The following is a 19,500-nucleotide window of genomic DNA, read 5'->3' on the forward strand; positions in this document are numbered from 1 at the left end:
AACTTCTCTATCGCTATCAACATCCCTATCGGTGTCACCATGCTCGCTCTCGGCCTTCCTGTCACGGAGTGCCACCACCTCTTTTTGGAGCTCATCAATTTTCTTGTTCTTTTCTTCACTCTTCTTCATCATCTTTTCAAGGAGATCATTCATTTTCTGCATTCGATCCTCAAGAGTATCGCCACTTATCACCATGACTGAAGCAACGTTAGGAGTTGAGGTTTCTTTCTTCTTTGGCGACGCTTTGGGTTTGCATGGAGAAGCCTTCTTGTCAACCTTAACACTTCTAGTCTCCTCGCGTGAAGGAGAAGAGGCGGCCGGGAGCGCGTAGCGCAGCAGCGGCTATGGAGGCGACATAGAACTTGCGCGGCCTAGTTGGGACGTGTGCGGAGCGTAGATCGCGGCGGCAGCAGCATTGACGAGCAGCCTTCTTCGCCATTCCTCTTGTGGAGATGCCAAAGCGCTGCGTAGCGAGGGAGGTAGCGACAATGGGGGTACCTGCGGGATATCTGCGTAGGTCTTCTTGGATGGTGGAGGAGATGCTTTGCTTAGCAGACATCTTCTTGTTTTGGTAGACTTGAATAAAACAGCAGTAGAGATGAGAGGTAGAGATCTTCACGTCGGGTTCACCAAAATTTGTAACAGCAACTTTTGTATTGCGATAACTGAAATACAAAACAAGGAAACAATTAAATTTTATTAATAAATATCAAAAATACGTGTACAATCTCTAATGTATCCTCTGATTCTAATATGCCGTAAGGGGTACGTGTACGGGGTACACGTGAGGGGTACGCGTGTAGACAAATTTAATTGCTCTACGCGCGATGTAAATTTGATTTCTTGAGAGGGTCGCGATGACTTGAATCTCTCTTGAAGGTTTGAACTTGTGATTGAATCTTCAACGCAGGCGGCACGATTTGATGTGCTTGTTGACTGCTTGCAATGATTTTGACAGAGAGGATTTGTAGGAATTTGTACCTTGTTCTCTCTAGCTTCTTTGCAATTATGAATTTCCAACCCTTTGAATGAATGAGGAGAACTCTATTTATAGAGTTTCAATTCCCCTTGTTGGACTTTGATGGTCAGAGACCCATTTGTAGGTTTATTAGCAACCTTGGCCCAAATCTGATCTTTTTCGGGTTTAATGATCTGAATAACTTCTCTGTAATCCGAATCGACCCATATTTCATTTAATCGGGACAAAATAATTAAATTAAGTTAAAATTTGGTATTAACTTAAAATAATTAATTTATTTTATTTATTCAGCACATTAATAAATTTTCTGTGCCTACAGAATCATTTTTCAAACTGAAGATCTCTTAAAGACGGTCAATTTAAAAAAAAAAATTATCGTATTCTGAACTTGTAGCTAAGCGTTATTGACGGTCAAAATTTTTGTGCAAGGAAAGAGAGGTACATCTTAGAAAACAATAGTATGATAGAACCAACAAATTCAAGCTAACGGAACAGCAAAAAGAGTAGCAACTGCAATATCCATTGTTTCACAACAGAGGGCCTTCTCAAAATCATCGTAAGAGTTGGTATACTCTTATTCATGGAAAGGCGGCTGATAGATCCTCGGCTCCATAATATTGATCATATATATTCATATCCAAACCACTGTGCTACCCCTTGAAAATGATAGCCATTCTGAAAACCGCAAAACTCATACGTATGCTTAAAATCCAACTTGTCAATATTGACGCCATTATCTCTGACAGTCCATCGGCAATCATTGTATATATAAACTGCAACACTCACCTTTGTTGCCTGTAGATCCTCACTTCCAACATCGTGATAGCAGCGACAACTTAATCCTTTCTTTGTAAAGTAAATTCAAACGCACATATAGATAATGCTACTGAAGCAAGTAGTTCACACAAACAAACTTACAAAAATGTTTTGTATAACTGGTTAATTTTTTTGTTGAATAGCCACAATGACTAGTTTGATGCACACGTTTTAAACTCGAGACATGTGTAACACTCTAAACAACCTTATCAGATGGCATGCTACATTGCCACCCAATATGAAGATAAAAGCTCTGCATCTAATCCCCCAAACTGTTAATGAGGCGACTACTAAATACTTTTACATCCAAAAACAAATGCTTACTAGAGGTTGCGTATCCAAATTATCGCAACTCTCTCTTCATATTGAATCTTTTCCCCTCGTAAGGAAAACACACACCCACAATGAAAAAACTCCAAAAGTCAGAACATCGCAAAAGATGTGAAACTTCAGCATGTAACGAAAATATTTACACTCAAGTAAATATCGCAAACCACTCATGGTAACCAGTTCAGATCACCTACCAATATTTATACTCCTACAACTCAGCATGTAAGCTCACTCATTCATATGAACTTCTACAGCAATTTACTCCTACTACTCAGCATGTAACCCAATTGTAGGTTAACTATCAAGAATGACAGCAAGTTTCATAAATATTGCAGAGCTGCTGCATATCAAGCAAATATATTCAGTATTGATTTTAACAACAGTAATTATTTAATCATGAAGAATCCAGAAATAGTTGGGAGAAAGAAATATAAAAGTACCTAAGCATATCTGGAGAATTCAAAGCATTCACGGCCAATAGAATGCCAAGAAAAACGAAGCTATGGCAATATACTAGGAATAACACGAATTATTGCTTCACATAGAGCAAGAGAAATGATAGTAACTAACATATTCAAGATTGGCTGAATAACAGCCGCATGTTCTTCCCAAAACCATTCGTGAAACAAAACAGAGTCGTATTCTTTTATTCACGGGTAATCCCTCAAATCACGGGCTTTATATTCTTTGGACAACACCAAGCTATCCGAATACTCTTCCAATTTAAAAGAGGATCTCATAGAATTATTCAACTCATGCACTTGGCAACTAACTATATTATAAGCCTTATTCCCATAAACAAAATAGCCACTATCCCTATCACAATAGAAAATCTTTTTTGTTGAACCATCGTGCACATTGAACAGTTCATAACCATCACGACTTGATTGCCCGAAAAACCACAGAGCCCATGTCTCCTTTCTGTTCTTCTGTTTTAGTACCCATATATTGGAAGTTAGCTCAGAAATACTGAAAACCGCAAGTGACTTCCCAAGAAGAAACAGAAACCTCAAGGAGCCCGTTTCGTCCACACTAAATGGCAGTTCCGAGAGAGTGATATTTTCCGTATCAAAGTCAAAGGAACCAAGATGAGTTAATAATCCACTACTTCCTTTATCATTTCGTCCAAGCCAGTATGCTGACCCTTGAAAGTAAACTCCAGTTGACAGAGAATTAAATAGCCAATACCAATTATAAGTGTTCAAAAAACTGACATTGACAGGATCAATTCTGTTGGTCCATCGTTGATTACTGAGTGTATAGACTGCGGCATACAACTTTCCAAGCTTTTCATCTGGATTAAATCCAAATGTGAACTTAACCACTTTATAATCCTGAGTATCAGGGGCGAGCCCAAACAAATACCAACCACGGTCGATCAAAGACGATTGATGTGGGCATACCGGGCAAGCGGGAATTACCAATGATTTGCGAATAGAAGGGTTCCACAATCTCAATTCTTCGCGGATACTACAGAAACCATTTTGTCCGACTAAAAGCAACCCATTACAGCTACCTATAATATAGTACTTGTACAAATCAGATTTGCTGAAAATACGATCGGTTTCTTCAAGAGTTTCAGCATCACGAATTGTTAACAAACACCCTTCCTTTCCATGGTATCCCAAACCCTGGAGGGCTACCAATAATTTAGTAGTATTCCCAGAATTGATTTTACAAAGTTTGAAATGCATGTTCATAAAATTAGGGTTATCGATAATAGAGCACCAATATTTACATACGCACCTGGATTTTAATAGGGTTTTGGCCGGCAACGATAAGAAAATCAGAGTCCAAACTTCGGGTGGTAAGTACTTGGATTCTGAAGGTTTGTTACTGTTTGATGATGATGATGATGATTTCGCTTTCTTTCTTCTTCTGCTCTTCATTTTCTACGGCGTTTAAGGAAATAGGGTTTCTGCAATTCAATTGATTCCCCCTTTCTTTTTTCCCACACTCGTAATTTGCAAATGATCCCTTTTGCTTTTTGCGGAACAATAAACTTGTGGATGGGGGTGTTTCATCGGGTACGGGTCACATGTAAACGGGTCATCAGTCCTTTCGATCCAACTCCGAACTAATTAAATTTGGCCTTATGTTCGTCTCGATCCACTTATATAAGTGGATAATCAAGTGTTAATCGTAAGCCGTTAATTTTGTGTCGAGTTTGAGTTGTGTTTTTGTGTCATGGCAATATAAGGTGTAAGTATAATTATGCGAGGTAGAATCAAGAAAAAATTAGACTTAATTTAGTAAATAGGTCTTTTATGTCAGTTCGTGTTTAAAGAGTTCAATCTAAACACGACCTGATTAAATCTTGTGTCATTTCTTATCGACCCACTTACATAGACAAATCATTTAACCTTAACCCACACCTTTAATTTCGTGTCGGGTTCATTTATTGTTTTCGGGCATGTCATTGTTCGACAGCTCTAGTTTCGATACGTTATTGAAAGGTCATTTACTCGGATACTATTTCATCTCAATCACGAATCACTTTTTGACTACTACTATTTCCTTACTATTACCTAAATACCGTGTCAATATCCGACCGGTATTTCATATTTTCATCTCAACCACTGAAAGAATATTGACAATATTATGTCAATATTGTGTATCGTGTAATATTAGGATGTAATATTTGCTGATATTGTTTTTCCTTAGTCTTAGGATAGTTTTCTTATTGAGGAGGTTTTGGTATCTTTTTAGCATTGTATATATGTACCATCTTCTGAAGTTGAAGGATATACAAGAACGATTAATCTTTCTATCTTGTCTCACAGTTCATCCTTTTATCATGGTATCGTGAGCTTGGTTCAGATCCAATAAAAAAAAAATCACAAAATAACAGTAGGAGGAGCAGGGAATTGCCGAGGAAATTATGGGCGCGGAGATGGACGTTCAGGCAAACGTGGGCAGCACAACACGTTCCATGCCAATGCTGTGGGAAGCACGTCAGGTTCAAGGGAAAATGAGTCAAAACAGAACATCCCCTTCACCAATGACGAAATAGAACGCCTTCGTAGTCTGTTGATGACAAGCCCGAAAGGTAGTGAGAAAATCTCAGGTATGAATATTCATATTATTAACGAGTGGCTGATCGATAGTGGTTGTTCCCACCACATGACGGGAAGACGTGAGTGTCTCAGTAAAATAAGAACAGAGGGACCATCGATCGTCGGACTACCTGATGGTCGAAGGGTCGAAGCACAGGAACATGGGGAGATTGCTTTAGGCGAAAATTTCGTGCTTAAGGATGTCCTTTTTGTACCCACATTAACGTGTGACTTAATTTCTGTTCATCAATTAATAAGGGAAAATAATTGTGTAGTAACATTCTACCCCAACTATTGTGTTGTGCAGGACCGGTCTACGAGGACGGAGATTGGACGAGGTGAGCATCAAGATGGGGTTTATCATTTCAAGCCGAGAAGAGAAGAATTGGTAGCAAGAACGACAGGGCCTAAGGAAACTCAATTATGGCACAAGAGGCTTGGGCATCCGTCAAGTAGTATACTATCTCAATTTTCTTCTTTGGTTGGTAGTAATTTAATTTAGAATTCCAGTCAAATTTGTGACCCATGTTGTAGGGCTAAGCAAACTCGTTCCCCATTTAAGACTAATAATAAGCGATGTGGTGTTTTGTTTGGTTTAATTCACTGTGACATTTGGGGACCGTATAGCACTGCTAGTCTTTCTCGAGCTCATTATTTTCTGACCATAGTCGATGACCATAGTAGGGGCGTGTGGGTGTATCTTATGAAAGATAGAACTGAGGCAGGTGAACTGTTGAGAATTTTTTGTCAAATGGTTAAGACACAATTTGAAAAATGTGTTAAAATTGTGCAAAGCGATAATGGGACGGAGTTTTGGTCTGGATCCATGGCATATTACTATGAGGAGAATGGAGTAGTTTTTCAAACTAGTAATGTTGATACACCGCAACAAAATGGACGGGTAGAAAGGAAACATCATCACATACTCGAGAAAGCGAGAGCGTTGCGTTTTCAAGCCGACTTGCCCATTTATTTTTTGGGGGAATGTATATTAACAGCAGCCTATTTGATCAATAGGACCCCAACACCATTGTTAAATGGAAAAACCCTTTATGAAATCTTATACAATAAAAAACCAGACTTAGATAACTTAAAGATTTTTGGTTGTCTTTGTTATGCTCATAGCAAAGATAAACCTCGGGATAAATTTGGGGAAAAAGGGAAGCGATGTGTGTTCTTAGGATATCCTCATAGTAAGAAGGGATGGAAGGTGTATGATTTAAAGGCAAAGAAATTGTTTGAGTCGCGTGATGTCAATTTCTTTGAGCACATTTTTCCGTTTGCACTGCCACAAGAAACAGTTCAGCCCATCGACACCGTCGTTCCTGTTGTACAAAACAGCAACGGAAAAATGGCAGAGGCAATTGCTTCTACAGACTCGTATGATCACTTGAATTCAGAAGAGAGCCAAGAAGTAAGGGGGAGTGAGTTAACAGTGAATGACGTGGATACAAATATAGAGGAAAATAAAAGTAATCATGACATAGTGAATGACGTGGATACAAATATAGAAGAAAATGACAGTAATCATGACATGGCTAATGAAGCAGGAGGAGAAGTTCTTGGTCGAGGGCAAAGGGAAAAATTCGAACCGGCTTGGAGAAAGGACTATGTATGTAAATCGACAAGGATAGTTAACCCCATCGACAATGCTCATCACATCCAAGCAAAGTCCTTCACGAGACCAGGTACTCGCTACCCTCTAGCTAATTATGTTATTACAAATTGTTTTTCTAATTCCCACAAAAGTTTTTTGGCCAAGATTGATGAAGTGCCAGAACCGAGTTATTATTTTGAGGCAGCAAAGAATCCGAAATGGCAAGAGGCCATGAGAAAAGAAATTGATGCATTAGAGAGGAATGGGACGTGGAAAATCGTACCATTGCCCGAAGGAAAGAAGCCAATTGGATGCAAATGGGTGTACAAGGTCAAGTATAAAGCCGATGGGACGATTGAGCGATATAAAGCGAGACTTGTAGCTCAAGGTTTTACACAAATTGAAGGGGTGGACTATCATGAAACATATGCTCCGGTGGAAAAAAATGACCAGTGTACGATGCGTGTTGGCAGTAGCAGTGGCAAAGAAATGGATGATCGAACAATTGGATGTGAACAACGCATTTTTACACGGGGAATTAGATGAAGAGGTGTATATGAAAATACCACAAGGTTTTGAGAGGAAAGGAGAAAATAAAGTATGTAAATTGCTTAAGTCGATATATGGTTTAAAGCAAGCATCTCGGAATTGGTTTGCGAAATTGACGGATTCTTTGAAAAGGTATGGTTTTGTTCAATCATTAGCTGACTATTCCTTGTTTACATACAATAAAAATGGAATTTTCATTGGAATTTTAGTATGCGTTGACGACATGATAGTCGTGAGCAACGATAGTACAACTTGTGGAGCCTTTAAAGGTTTTCTCGATAAGTCCTTTGGTATTAAGGATTTAGGCCGCCTCAAGTACTTCTTGGGGATCGAGGTAGCACATGGCTCGAAGGGACTCTTTCTTAATCAGCGAAAATATGCATTGGGGATCATAGATGAGGCTGGGATGACGGGTGCTAAACCAGTCCATACGCCCATTCGGCAACATCATCGCTTACCACTTGCCAGGGGATACGTTTTGAGAGATAGTATGAAATACCGAAGGCTTGTTGGTAGGTTAGTGTATTTAACTATTACACGGCCTGACCTCGTATATGCGGTACATGTGTTGTCACAATTTGTGAATGAGCTGAGGAAGGAGCATTGGGAGGCAGCTTTGCGAGTGGTTCGATATGTCAAAATAAACCCAAGCAAAGGGATCATTATGAGTAAGGAGTCAGATTTACAATTACGGGGTTATTGCGATTCGGATTACGCAAGCTGCCCATTAACTAGACGATCCTTGACTGGCTACTTTGTGTCACTTGGACACTCGCCGGTTTCTTGGAGGGCTAAGAAACAAGTCACGGTTGCCAAGTCGACGGCGGAAGCGGAATATCGTGCGATGGCTGCTGCAACTAGTGAATTAATTTGGCTAAAGGCATTTCTTGCATCGTTGGGAGTTTTTCATACAAAACCGATGCATTTATTTTGTGATAATCAGGCGGCAATTCATATTGCTAAAAATCCGGTTTTTCATGATCGAACAAAACATATAGAAATTGATTGTCACTTCATTCGGCAACATTTGGTTAATGAGACAATCAACACGTTCCACGTCCGTAGCAAAGAACAGATAGCGGATTTATTCACTAAGGCGCTAGGAGGTGAGACGTTTGATCATTTGCAATACAAGTTGGGACTTGAATTACCAAGTGCTCCAACTTGAGGGAGAGTGAAAGAATATTGACAATATTATGTCAATATTGTGTATCGTGTAATATTAGGATGTAATATTTGTTGATATTGTTTTTCCTTATTCTTAGGATAGTTTTCTTATTGAGGAGGTTTTGGTATCTTTTTAGCATTGTATATATGTACCATCTTCTGAAGTTGAAGGATATACAAGAACGATTAATCTTTCTATCTTGTCTCACAGTTCATCCTTTTATCAACCACACAATCACCCTACTTGACCCATTTCATTATATGTGAACCTCAATACTTTTATTTATACTATTTAAATCGTACAATTTTGGTATTTTGAAAGGTCTTTGTGGCAAGGATGAGTATTTTTTTATTTATTATATGGTACATATTTTTTTAACAACTGTACCTATTTGATCCTATATTTTTTTTTTGACGAGGATTTAACTCTAGATTGTAACATATTTATTAACACACCCTTATGGCCTTATGTTTGGAATCATCACCCGGTTTCATTTCCAGCCGTACCATGTTGGAAATTGTCAATGATTGCCGGATTTCATTTCTAGACATGGAGCTAATTTTACAGCGGAATCATCACCCTGTTTTTGTATAAGAAAAAACTAGTTGCAAAAAGCGCTACAGGGAGTGATGCCATGGTTGATAAATGATAGTATCCCTGGACTCGTACCGTGTTGCACCGTAGCTGCGTTAATATTTCCCATTGCATCGCATTCCACCCAAACCTTCACTCATACGGAGTAGCTCATACAGAATCACTCGCCATTCAACAAAAGTAGATAAACAGCTAAAAAAGATGCTAACAATTAATAGTCAAAGTGGCTTATTAAACAACACGAAAGTTTAGCAAACAATGTTTCATACACTCAAATCGGCTCAAAGGCGAAACTGTGTAATGTGTACAAAGACTAGTTTCAAATTTTAACCATAAGCTACAACAGACCTGGAGAAAATAATTGAGAAGACAAATAGACTTGTATTCTCTTATTCATAGGAAAACCCTCAAATCACGAGCTTCATATGCTTTGGACAACACCAAGCTCTCCGAATATGTTTCCAATGCCGAAAAGGAGCTCATAGATTTATTCAATTCTTGTGGTTCGCAACTAGCTAAATTATAAGCCTTCTTCCCATAAACAAAATATCCCCCATCCCTCTCATAATAGAAAATCTTTTGTATTGAACCATCGTAAACCAACGATAGATAACCACGCAAGCTTGATTTTCCCAAAAACCATCATCACCCTATTTCACTAATTAACATGTACCAAATGAACGGGTGAAAATTATCATTTTAAATGTGCACGGGTCGAAATATCCATGATTTGTCGTGCACGATTTCTACAAACGTGAATGCGTTTTACTAAATAAAAACAGGTTTAACAATTTGCACGGGCACTCAAATTTAGCTAAACTATAGGACATGCTGGATTACAACAATACTCGACAAATTGACCCTCATGCATCAATTACGCTAATTACAAATGAAATTTATAATTCAATTTTGAAGACTTAGATATAACATTATAAAAAGTAAAACAATTTTATTACTTTATTTTAAAACATTGTTTAAAAGGAGATGATAATTAATATAAAGATTTGTCTTAAATATTTTTTTTTTAAATAACAACAATTAATATCAATTTGCACGGGTTTAAAACTAGTATGCTAGAAATAACATGAATTCTCGCTTCTAAACAAGCAAGTGTAGTCACTGAGAGCGCAACAAGACCGACTATAAAATATACCATGACTTTAAAATATCGAGTAAATCCAATCCAATTGTTCTGCATCAGGGTGCTTCTTGCAACTGGTTTTTTCTTTGTAAAATGCAGAAACGACATTCTGTCTGGTTAGACTAACAAGAATTCTAAGGACTATAACATAGATTGTTCTAGGGATACAAAGCTAAGGGACTGCCAATGATGAAAAAAGAGACCGTATGATAATATGAGTTCTCGCTAATCAAACAACAAGAGGAATGAGTAGCAACTCACATAATTATTGGAGGTTGAATTAAACAAATAGAGTAGTATTCTCTTGTTCATGGGAAGGACCTCAAGTCACGGGATCCGTATTCTTTGGACAACGCCAAGCTCTCAGAATATGTTTCCAGTTCTATATTGGGGCGCAAAGCTCTTTTGAACTCATGCACTTCACAACTGGCTATATTATAAGCTCGCTTCCCCAAAACAAAATAGCCGCCATCACTCTCACAATAGAATATCTTTTTCTTTGAACGATCAATGCCCTTGAATATTTTATAACCAGCCGAATTTGATTCTCCCGAAAACCACAGAGTCCATGGCCCAAACTTTTCATTGTCCTGTTGTAGCACCCATATGCTGGAAGCTACCAAAGAAATACTGAAAACCGCTAGTGACTCCCCAAGAAGAAACAGGAATCGCAATGAGCCACTTTCGTCACAAGTAAATGGCAGCTTCGAAAAGGTTATTTTTTCACTATCAAAGTTGAAGGAACCAAGATGAGTTAAATCAATCCTGTTTTTATCAATTTGCCCAAGCCAGTATGCGGACCCTCGAAAGAAAACAGAAATTGATAGCGAATGAAATGGCCCGAGCCTACCTATTCTGTACGGGTAACTGATATTGAGGTAGTCATCTCTGACAGTCCACTGTTGATTACTGAGTCTATAAACTGCAACGTCCGTCTTTGTAGTCTCTTCAGCCTGACAATAATCAATCGCAATTGCGACCACTTTATAATCCTTACTAACAGCGTCAAACCCAAGCAAATACACAGAATTCTTGAGCAAAGGAGAACGTGGGCGAGTGGGAAGTACCAAAGATTTGCGAATACATGGGTTCCACAATCTCAATTCTTCCCGTTGAAGACGACGATGGTTCTTTCCATAAAAGGGACGATGAGGACTATACTTTCGATTAACAAGGAACAACCCATTACAACCAGCTATCATATGGTATGAGTATGAATCAGATTTCCTAAAAATACGACCAGTATTTCTTAGAGTTTCAGCCTCACGAACAGTCACCAAGCACCCTGTATCTTCTCCTCCCAAATCCTCGAGGGATAGTAATAATTTATCATTGCCCGAATTAATTTTAAAAATTTGGAGATGCATTGAAACAAAAGTAGGGTGATCGATAATGGAGCACCAAGATTTACATACGCACCTGAGTCTTACTAGGGTTTTAGTAGGCAATGCTGCGAAAATCTGAGACCAAACTTCGGGTGGAACGTACATAAATTCGGGTATATGAGGCAAATGTTGGGGAGTGTCTGGTGATGTTTCTGGTATATGGGGCAAATTGGTTGATGTTTTGCGCTTCTTCCTTCTCTTCATTGTTTCCACAACCCTAAGTTTTGGAGTCAACGGCAGGAATTTGATGATGACCGATCACGGGAGATTGCAAGAAGGGGTTGCGGTAAATATATCAAGTGCCTCCGATTCGTGCCCGTCTCAATTTTACACGTGTCATTCCGGCCTGGGCCCCAGAACTATACAACCGCTTGGTTTATTTTTCGATTAGATATTTGATACTTGATCAATCATCTAATGAAACAACTTGATTAGATATTTGATACTTATAGAATTGTATTTCTGAATTTACGGAAACTAATCGCTTGAGTGTTGTTATAAATATTAAACGTAAGGAATTCATGTATTCATTCATATTAGAAATAAATAACAATACATACAATTCATTAATTTTTTTTTGGGTCTAAGGAAGCGCGCTTAGGGGGATTCGAACCTGGGACCACATCTACGTATATGAAGAACAGGAAGAAGGCAAAAACATTGCCGAATTTGAAGTACGTGCCACCTGAATTATTGTCTCAGATTTTCGCAGCATTGCCAGTGAAAACACTGGTTAGATTTCGGAGTATCTGTAAATCTTGGCGCTCCATTATTGATGATCCTGACTTCATTTTATTGCATCATAACCTCTACAAAACTAATTCCGCCAGTAAAAAGATATTAGCTCTGGAGGGGTTGGGAAACATTGGCACTGCTGTATGCTTGTTAACAGTTCGTGAGGGTAACACACTTGAAGAATCTGCTCATAATTTTGGTAGTTCTCATAGATACTATCTTTTAGGAGAGTGTAATGGTCTGCTTTTAATGCAGAGCTCGAAACAATTGAGACTGTGGAATCCTTCTATTAGAAAGTCACTGGCCCGTTGGTTAGTGGCAGGTCTCGTCTTGTTAGGTATCTATTTGGATTCGCGAATTGCAGTCGGGATTACAAAATTATCGCTATATCATTCACAATACAAGATCGAGCCAGGGATATTAAGCCAGTTCGAAATATGTGTGTTGCAGTTTATACACTTAATGACCAACAATGAAGTGTCAGAGATAATCAAAGAAGGTTAACTCAAGCTTTAATTTTTCGAGGGGCAGCACACTGGGTTGGAACGGATCCACATGATCCTTATGGCTATAAACTGACTCATCTCTTTTCTTTCGACTTTGATTTGGAAAAATTCAACTACTTGCAATTTTCCTTTGGTTTAGAGCAAGAATGGGTATCGAGATTTGTGTTTTGTCTTGGGGATTCACTTGCGATTTTCAGCATTTCTTCTGAAAATGCGAGTATATGGGTGATGAAACAGGAGAGCGGAAAGGACGTGTGGATTCAGTGGTTTTCCCGACTTTCATGTAAGAAAGTTTTTCATTTATTCAGTGGCAACGAACCAGTGTTCTATAATGAGAGCGATATTGGTAGATGTCTACTCATTAAAAAGTTATTGTATAACATCGATAGTGGTCAAGCCGAGGTAATTGGTACAGAAATGAGACTTTGTTTGGATTTGGAAGTATATTCCGAGACTTGGTGTTGTGCGGAGGATACGGTGCCAAGGATTTGACATCTTTCCCATGAATAACAATGCTACTCCTTGCACTTGCTATTTGTTATTCAGTATTAGGTGTAGTTCTAAAATGAGACCGCCTTATACTACAAATCTAGAAGGCCTATTGATGCGATTTGCGGAAGCGGAATAACAGAAAAATAAAAGAAAAGGGACATTTGCCTTGAATTCATGGGTAGAATTCAAGTCAATGGGATATTTACTCGGTGCTAGACCTATAACACAAGTAATGGGTGAGAATACTCAAGACCTATTGAATATTACTCGGGTTAAAGCTTGATCGCGTCAAACTCTAACGATAACAAAAACACTAGTGTTTTCTTTTCTTAATCTTTCATATATTTCTGGTTGATTATCATTATTATGAAAACTCATGGCCTTATATAGGCGGCCATAATTGAAACTCCTAGTCTAGTGAAGGGTTGCCATCAATCCTTCACTAATTACAACCATAAAAGCAAATAAAAATAAAAGGTCTAACACTAATGAGTTTATTGACTACACAACCAAATTTTAGGTAAATAAATTAAACATATTATTAGCAAGTAAATAAGATAAAAATATTTGTAATGATAGACCGTGTAGCAGCTTGCAAAGGACCGTGTAATAGCTCTTTTCGGGTCGTGTCCGTACTCGCATCACCCATTATAGAGCGCTCCATTTACGTTACCATTTTTTATTGCTTTATGTTCCAACAAATATTAAAACAAAACAGAGGGGGTTATTCTTTCAACTAATAGTTACGAGTAGATTAATGATTTGATGCTATGCGAATTCTTGCTGATCAAACAACAACAGGAATGAGTAGCAATTGACATAACTATGGTAGTTTGAATAATAGCCAGAGGTTCTTCCCAAAACCATTTGTAAGAGTGTAAGACAAACAAAGTAGGGGCTTTGTGTCATGGAAAATACCTCAAATCACGGGCTCCGTATCCTTTTAACAACACCAAGTTCTCTGAATACCTTTGCAGCTCTATATAGGGGCTCAAAGATCTTTTGAACTCCCGCACATTGCAAGTAACTATATTATACGACTTTTTCCCCCAAACGAAATAGCCGCCATCACTCTCACAATAGAACACCTTTTTCTTTGAACGATTATGGTAGATCTTGAATAATTCGTGATAACCATTCCAACTTGATTTCCCCGAAAACCACAAAGTCCATGGCCCTAATTTTTGGTTGTCTTGTTGTAGCACCCATATGCTCGAAGTTACCAAAGAAATATTGAAAACCGCTAGTGACCCCCCAAGAAGAAACAGGAATCGCAATGAGCCACCGTGAGTAAATGGCAGTTTCAAGAAGGTGATTTTTTCACTATCAAAGTCGAAGCAACCGAGATGAGTTAAATCATTCCTATCTATATCAATTTGTCCAAGCCAGTATGCGGACCCTCGAAAGAAAACAGAAGTTGATATTGAATAAAATGGCCCAAGCCTACGTGTTCTATACGGATATCTGATATTGAGGCAATCTTTTCTGACGGTCCACTTTTGATCACCGAGTGTATAAACAGCAACGTATGTCTTTGTAGTCTCTTCAGGAGTCTTTTCAGAGGGAATGTCTTTGAATGCAATGGCAACCACTTTATAATCCTTTCTAACAAGGTCGAACCCAAACAAATATACAGAATCCTTGAGCAAGGAAGGAGATAGCGGACAAGCGAGAAGTATCAATGATTTCCAAATACAAGGATTCCACAATCTCAATTCTTCCTTGTGTAAAGGAGGACCATCCTTTCGATTAACAAGGAACAACCCATTACAGCTGCCTATAATATGGTACGAGCAAAAATCAGATTTCCTAAAAATACGACCGGTAATTCGGAGAGTTTCAGCCTCACGAACTGTCACAAAGCACCCATTATCTCTAACGCCTCGCAACCCCTCTAGGGCTAGCAATAATTTATTGTTAACATTAATTTCGCAAAGTTGAAGATGTATGTTAACGAAATTAGGGCTATCAATAATGGAGCACCAAGATTTACATACGCACCTGAATCTTAATACAGTTTTAGCAGGTAACTTTGCCAAAATCTGAGTCCAAACTTCGGGTGGTAAGTGCTTGGATTCGGGTATATGAGCCATATTTTCGTGAATGGCCGATGATGTTTTTGGTATAGGCCGCAAATTTGTTGAAGTTTTGCGCTTCTTCCTTCTCTTCATCGTTTCCACAACACTTAGTTTTGGAGTCAACGGCAGGAATTTGATGATATGCGATCACTGGGATTCATTGAAAGAAGGGCTTGCAGTAAATATATCTGGAACTTGGATTCGTTCCCGTCTCAATTTTAAATGATTCATTATTCCCGACCCGAATTCGAACTTGTTCCAATCATATAAACGGGTCAATTGCCATGAGGTTAGCCCATAACCGGACTATTATATTTTTCTTTAACCCAGTTTCACTTATTTTACTCTTTTTTTTTTATAACCCGTTAATTTTCAAGGAACTTAACCGTTAAAACCTATCGTTAAAATAACCTATTTTATATTCAACGTTGATTTGTACTTGTTTATTATCTATGGTACCACTTTTACTTTATATTGTATATAATAATTCAACTGCTTTGCTTAATTCTACACAAGTTTAAAAGTAGTATTAGTAAAAGGAAACGGTATTATTGCAAGGTCGATAGAGTCACCGGTGAGTCGGTGACCAGTTTGCTATTGTAGCAAGATGTTTTTCTTTTTTACTTGTGTTTTTACATAAGCCGCGGAATGAGTATGCGCATGACTTTTGAAGGATACCGCTTAGCAAATTAGCTGCTTAACAAACCGATCTTATGTGGATCTATTTTTGGTTTTTAGTTTCAAGTAATCCCATTTCTCTATTTTGTTTTTTAATAGTAAAGCATTCTTTTGAGACAAAAAGAAAATTGTATTTAATTAATTTTCAGTTACCTATTTGCTTTGAGCTCCTTAGTATTGTCAATGGATTCATTTTACTTACTACACTGTTTTATAATATTGTTTCGGGTAAAGAACTTTTGATATTACAACAATATCGATACACTTAGGGCAATAGCAATGAAGAAAATTATGAGTTTCATACCATATAAGGAGCTCCTTATCTATTGAACTACAAAATACGGAGTTTCTTATATGAAACTAGTTTCTAAAATAAGAAACCGGTTTCATGTTAGTAAAAGGTGAGAAAAAAGGGTGACCATATAAAAAGTATGAACCTTTCACCATTAAGGAGAAATAAGTTACTCCATCCGTCCCGGTCAATTGTTGTCCTTTGGTTTTGGCACAAAGACCAAGGAAAAAGGAGGGGGCCAATTACTAAATGACAAGTGGACCAAATTGAATGTGAATTATCAAATTGCTCATCAAGTCCATTCTTTAAATAGAAAGGACAACAATTGACTGAGACACCCAAATATGGAAAAAGACAACAAATGATCGGGACAGAGGGAGTATGTAATTAAAAATTTATGTGACGTGTCAATGAAAAAATGTAGTATGGGACTATAACAATTGCTACTGCCCTTTAAAATCAAAGTATACAAATCTGTTTAATAAAAATCTACTCTTGACATGATTCACTTGCAAATTGAGATATTTGATGTTGTATCCTTGCATTCTTTTTGAAGAGCTTTCTGAGAGGTCGATATACGATAATATATTACAAAACGGTTTAATAATCCAATAAGGCAGAACCAAATTAGTCTAAATGAAAAAGAAAATCTGAAAAAAAGGGTCACTGAAAACACAAATTCTCATTTGTGACAGACAATATCAACTCACAAGGTTGTGATGGGTCAAAAAAACCCGTTTACACAGCCTTAGAGACGGTACACACTGTCACAAGTTAAAACGATGTTGTGCTTATCCCAATGTCCCTTCGTCTTGCCTTCGTATTCTATCAAATCGCCAGCACCTGATATACCTTCTTCATCTATTCTCAGATTACTCGAATGACCTAAGAAATGGTGATCCAGGAAGTGGATAGCAATGTGGCCTATGCGGGTAAGCCAAACAACTAATGAAACATCAGGTCGTACGAAATTGACGCATTGCAGCTAAGATCCCACTGTACTCCTACGAAATTGACGCATCGTAGATGAAAACATTCAATCATAAGACCATAAAGAATCATTCAATAGTAAATGAAAACTAGGTAAGTAGCTAACTGACAGTGTTCAGTCAATGGAGAACATTAAAGCAAAAATATGAGTAAAGAGCAGCAGTAAACATATCGATTGTAAGTAAAGCGTAAGACATACCGAATGGTAATCTCCTTATTCATGTGAAAAACGTCAAATCCTGGGCTCCATATGTAGCCATGTAGGTGGTATGACTAGTATGAAAATAAAGAATAGTAAATCTCACGGAATATAGGAGAGATTATGTCGTGGCGTGATGAGCATCACTGCCCTAAAGTTGAATTTGCCCCGCTCGATACACACGGCCTCTTGGCAACCAACCCCAGGGTTACACGACGTCCGAGTCTAAGGTGTACGACAAAGACTCAGAATGAGGACTACTTGCAGAACGTTGCCAAATATCAGCTTAAAATATCATAAAATATTTAGAGAGAATATAAGAGAGAATGGATGTTGTTGTGTGTTTTGAAATGGCAAAATAGGCAGTATTTATAGGTACATAAGAAGGATCCAGAAACACCATAAAGCACCTTGGAAATAGATTTTTAGAAGACTAAAAAATCAGTGTTGGAAAAACCTTAATCATCTTTAGAAGACCACACAATTAGTATAGTAAAATACGAAATCAATAATAGAAGACTGAGCATTCAGTCTCGGAAATTGCGCAAAAGAGTATAGAGAATAAGTGATCCAAAAAGAGCATCTTTACTACCACATTTAGTAGTGAAACACAAGTGATCACTTATAAACTATAATACATCAACTTATTCTACCAATGTGGGATAAATAGAGCTTTTTTTGAAGCAAAACTTCCAACAATCCCCCACATGATTCAAAAGAAGTAGGAATAGTTGATATAAGGCAACGGAACGTAAGTCTTAAGATGACAATGTTCCTGAGGAATTGAATTGTCACCCAGTGCATACAATTACCCTTTCTGTACCGTATCGAGTTGCTCTCGGCATTGGACTCTCCACGGTGGTTTGTAACGGATAACTGCGCACAAACCCGCATTCGAATCTGTGTTCGTCCTCGCGAAATGTCATAAAAGATGCCCCTCACATGCCTGGGATCTCGTGAACGCTCTAGAGGTCCTAAGGCCTAAGAACCTCATAGGGGGTAGGGCATTTCCCCCACATTCACATAGGTAAATCCATCAGGTTTGACTGTCACAAACCACCCTTAAAAAGGACTATGGACTTATTAAGAGCTTAGCTCAGCCTTCCTCACATGACAGAAATAGCACAATATATAGAAAGAATACTACATCACTTTTAAAATAGGAATGGTAGTAGTATTACAACATGAGATCCTCGTGACTTCGTTTGACCCATTGAACTTGGTAAACCCAAGTGGGGGAGCCCCGTCACGATTCACTCCCAGTAGGCCTTAAACCCATTCCTTGTGGTGCCACCAACACCAACTCTACCATGGCCATTGGTAGGAGGATCTCAATATCCTCTTCAAAATTTACGTACGTACTATCATGATATCGCATTATTGTGTAAGGGATCTCAATATCCACTTACAATTCACAACCTTTGTGAACCCATTATCCAATCAGATTATCCATCACTCTTGATAATTTGCCAAAAAACCTGATGCTTGATGCATGACAATTAATAGAGTCAAAAATATTCCCATAAAGGAATACAACCACTTAGCCATCCAGCTTTTTATCCTGCAAATTCTTCACAATATATTCATACTCCATTACATATACAACAATCCAATTATGCATCTATAACTTGCATGATATAGCATTATGAAAGACACCGTTTGTCAAATAAATATCATAATTCTTCGACGTTCAATCAAATTGCAAGCTCATTCCCAAAGTTACAATTGTTTTCATGGATTAGCTTACAAAAAACCATGGTGTCCATCACCTATAACAACGATATAAGCTATATCATATCTCTTATAACGCATACAAACATCATATATATGAATGTAACAACCCCTTTCCACCAATTTCATTTTGTCATGTATAAACTCAAGTATACGTCTTAAATAGCTCATATTAGTGTTCCAA

At 38.0% G+C, this 19,500-nt stretch overlaps 3 protein-coding genes across 3 annotated transcripts; all 3 read right to left on the minus strand.

Annotated features, from left to right (window-relative positions):
* Positions 1-2,775: 2,775 nt before the first annotated feature.
* LOC141587787 (F-box/kelch-repeat protein At3g23880-like) lies at positions 2,776-4,014 on the minus strand. Its single transcript, XM_074409256.1, has one exon. The coding sequence runs from the start codon at positions 4,012-4,014 to the stop codon at positions 2,776-2,778; it is 1,239 nt and encodes a 412-aa protein (XP_074265357.1).
* A 6,524-nt stretch (positions 4,015-10,538) lies between these two features.
* LOC141587789 (putative F-box/kelch-repeat protein At3g17540) lies at positions 10,539-11,819 on the minus strand. The gene has a single exon (XM_074409257.1). It carries the CDS (start codon positions 11,817-11,819, stop codon positions 10,539-10,541), a length of 1,281 nt encoding a protein of 426 aa, XP_074265358.1.
* A 2,434-nt stretch (positions 11,820-14,253) lies between these two features.
* Positions 14,254-15,519, minus strand: LOC141587790 (F-box/kelch-repeat protein At3g06240-like). The gene has a single exon (XM_074409258.1). The coding sequence runs from the start codon at positions 15,517-15,519 to the stop codon at positions 14,254-14,256; it is 1,266 nt and encodes a 421-aa protein (XP_074265359.1).
* Positions 15,520-19,500: the final 3,981 nt, after the last annotated feature.

Source organism: Silene latifolia, chromosome 6, assembly GCF_048544455.1.
Source record: "Silene latifolia isolate original U9 population chromosome 6, ASM4854445v1, whole genome shotgun sequence".
NCBI classification, from domain to species: domain Eukaryota; kingdom Viridiplantae; phylum Streptophyta; class Magnoliopsida; order Caryophyllales; family Caryophyllaceae; genus Silene; species Silene latifolia.

Excerpts from the sequence above, each read along its gene's own strand:
- LOC141587789 (XM_074409257.1), bottom strand. The coding sequence starts at position 11,819 with ATGAAGAGAAGGAAGAAGCGCAAAACATCAACCAATTTGCCCCATATA.
- LOC141587790 (XM_074409258.1), bottom strand. The coding sequence starts at position 15,519 with ATGAAGAGAAGGAAGAAGCGCAAAACTTCAACAAATTTGCGGCCTATA.
- LOC141587787 (XM_074409256.1), bottom strand. The coding sequence starts at position 4,014 with ATGAAGAGCAGAAGAAGAAAGAAAGCGAAATCATCATCATCATCATCA.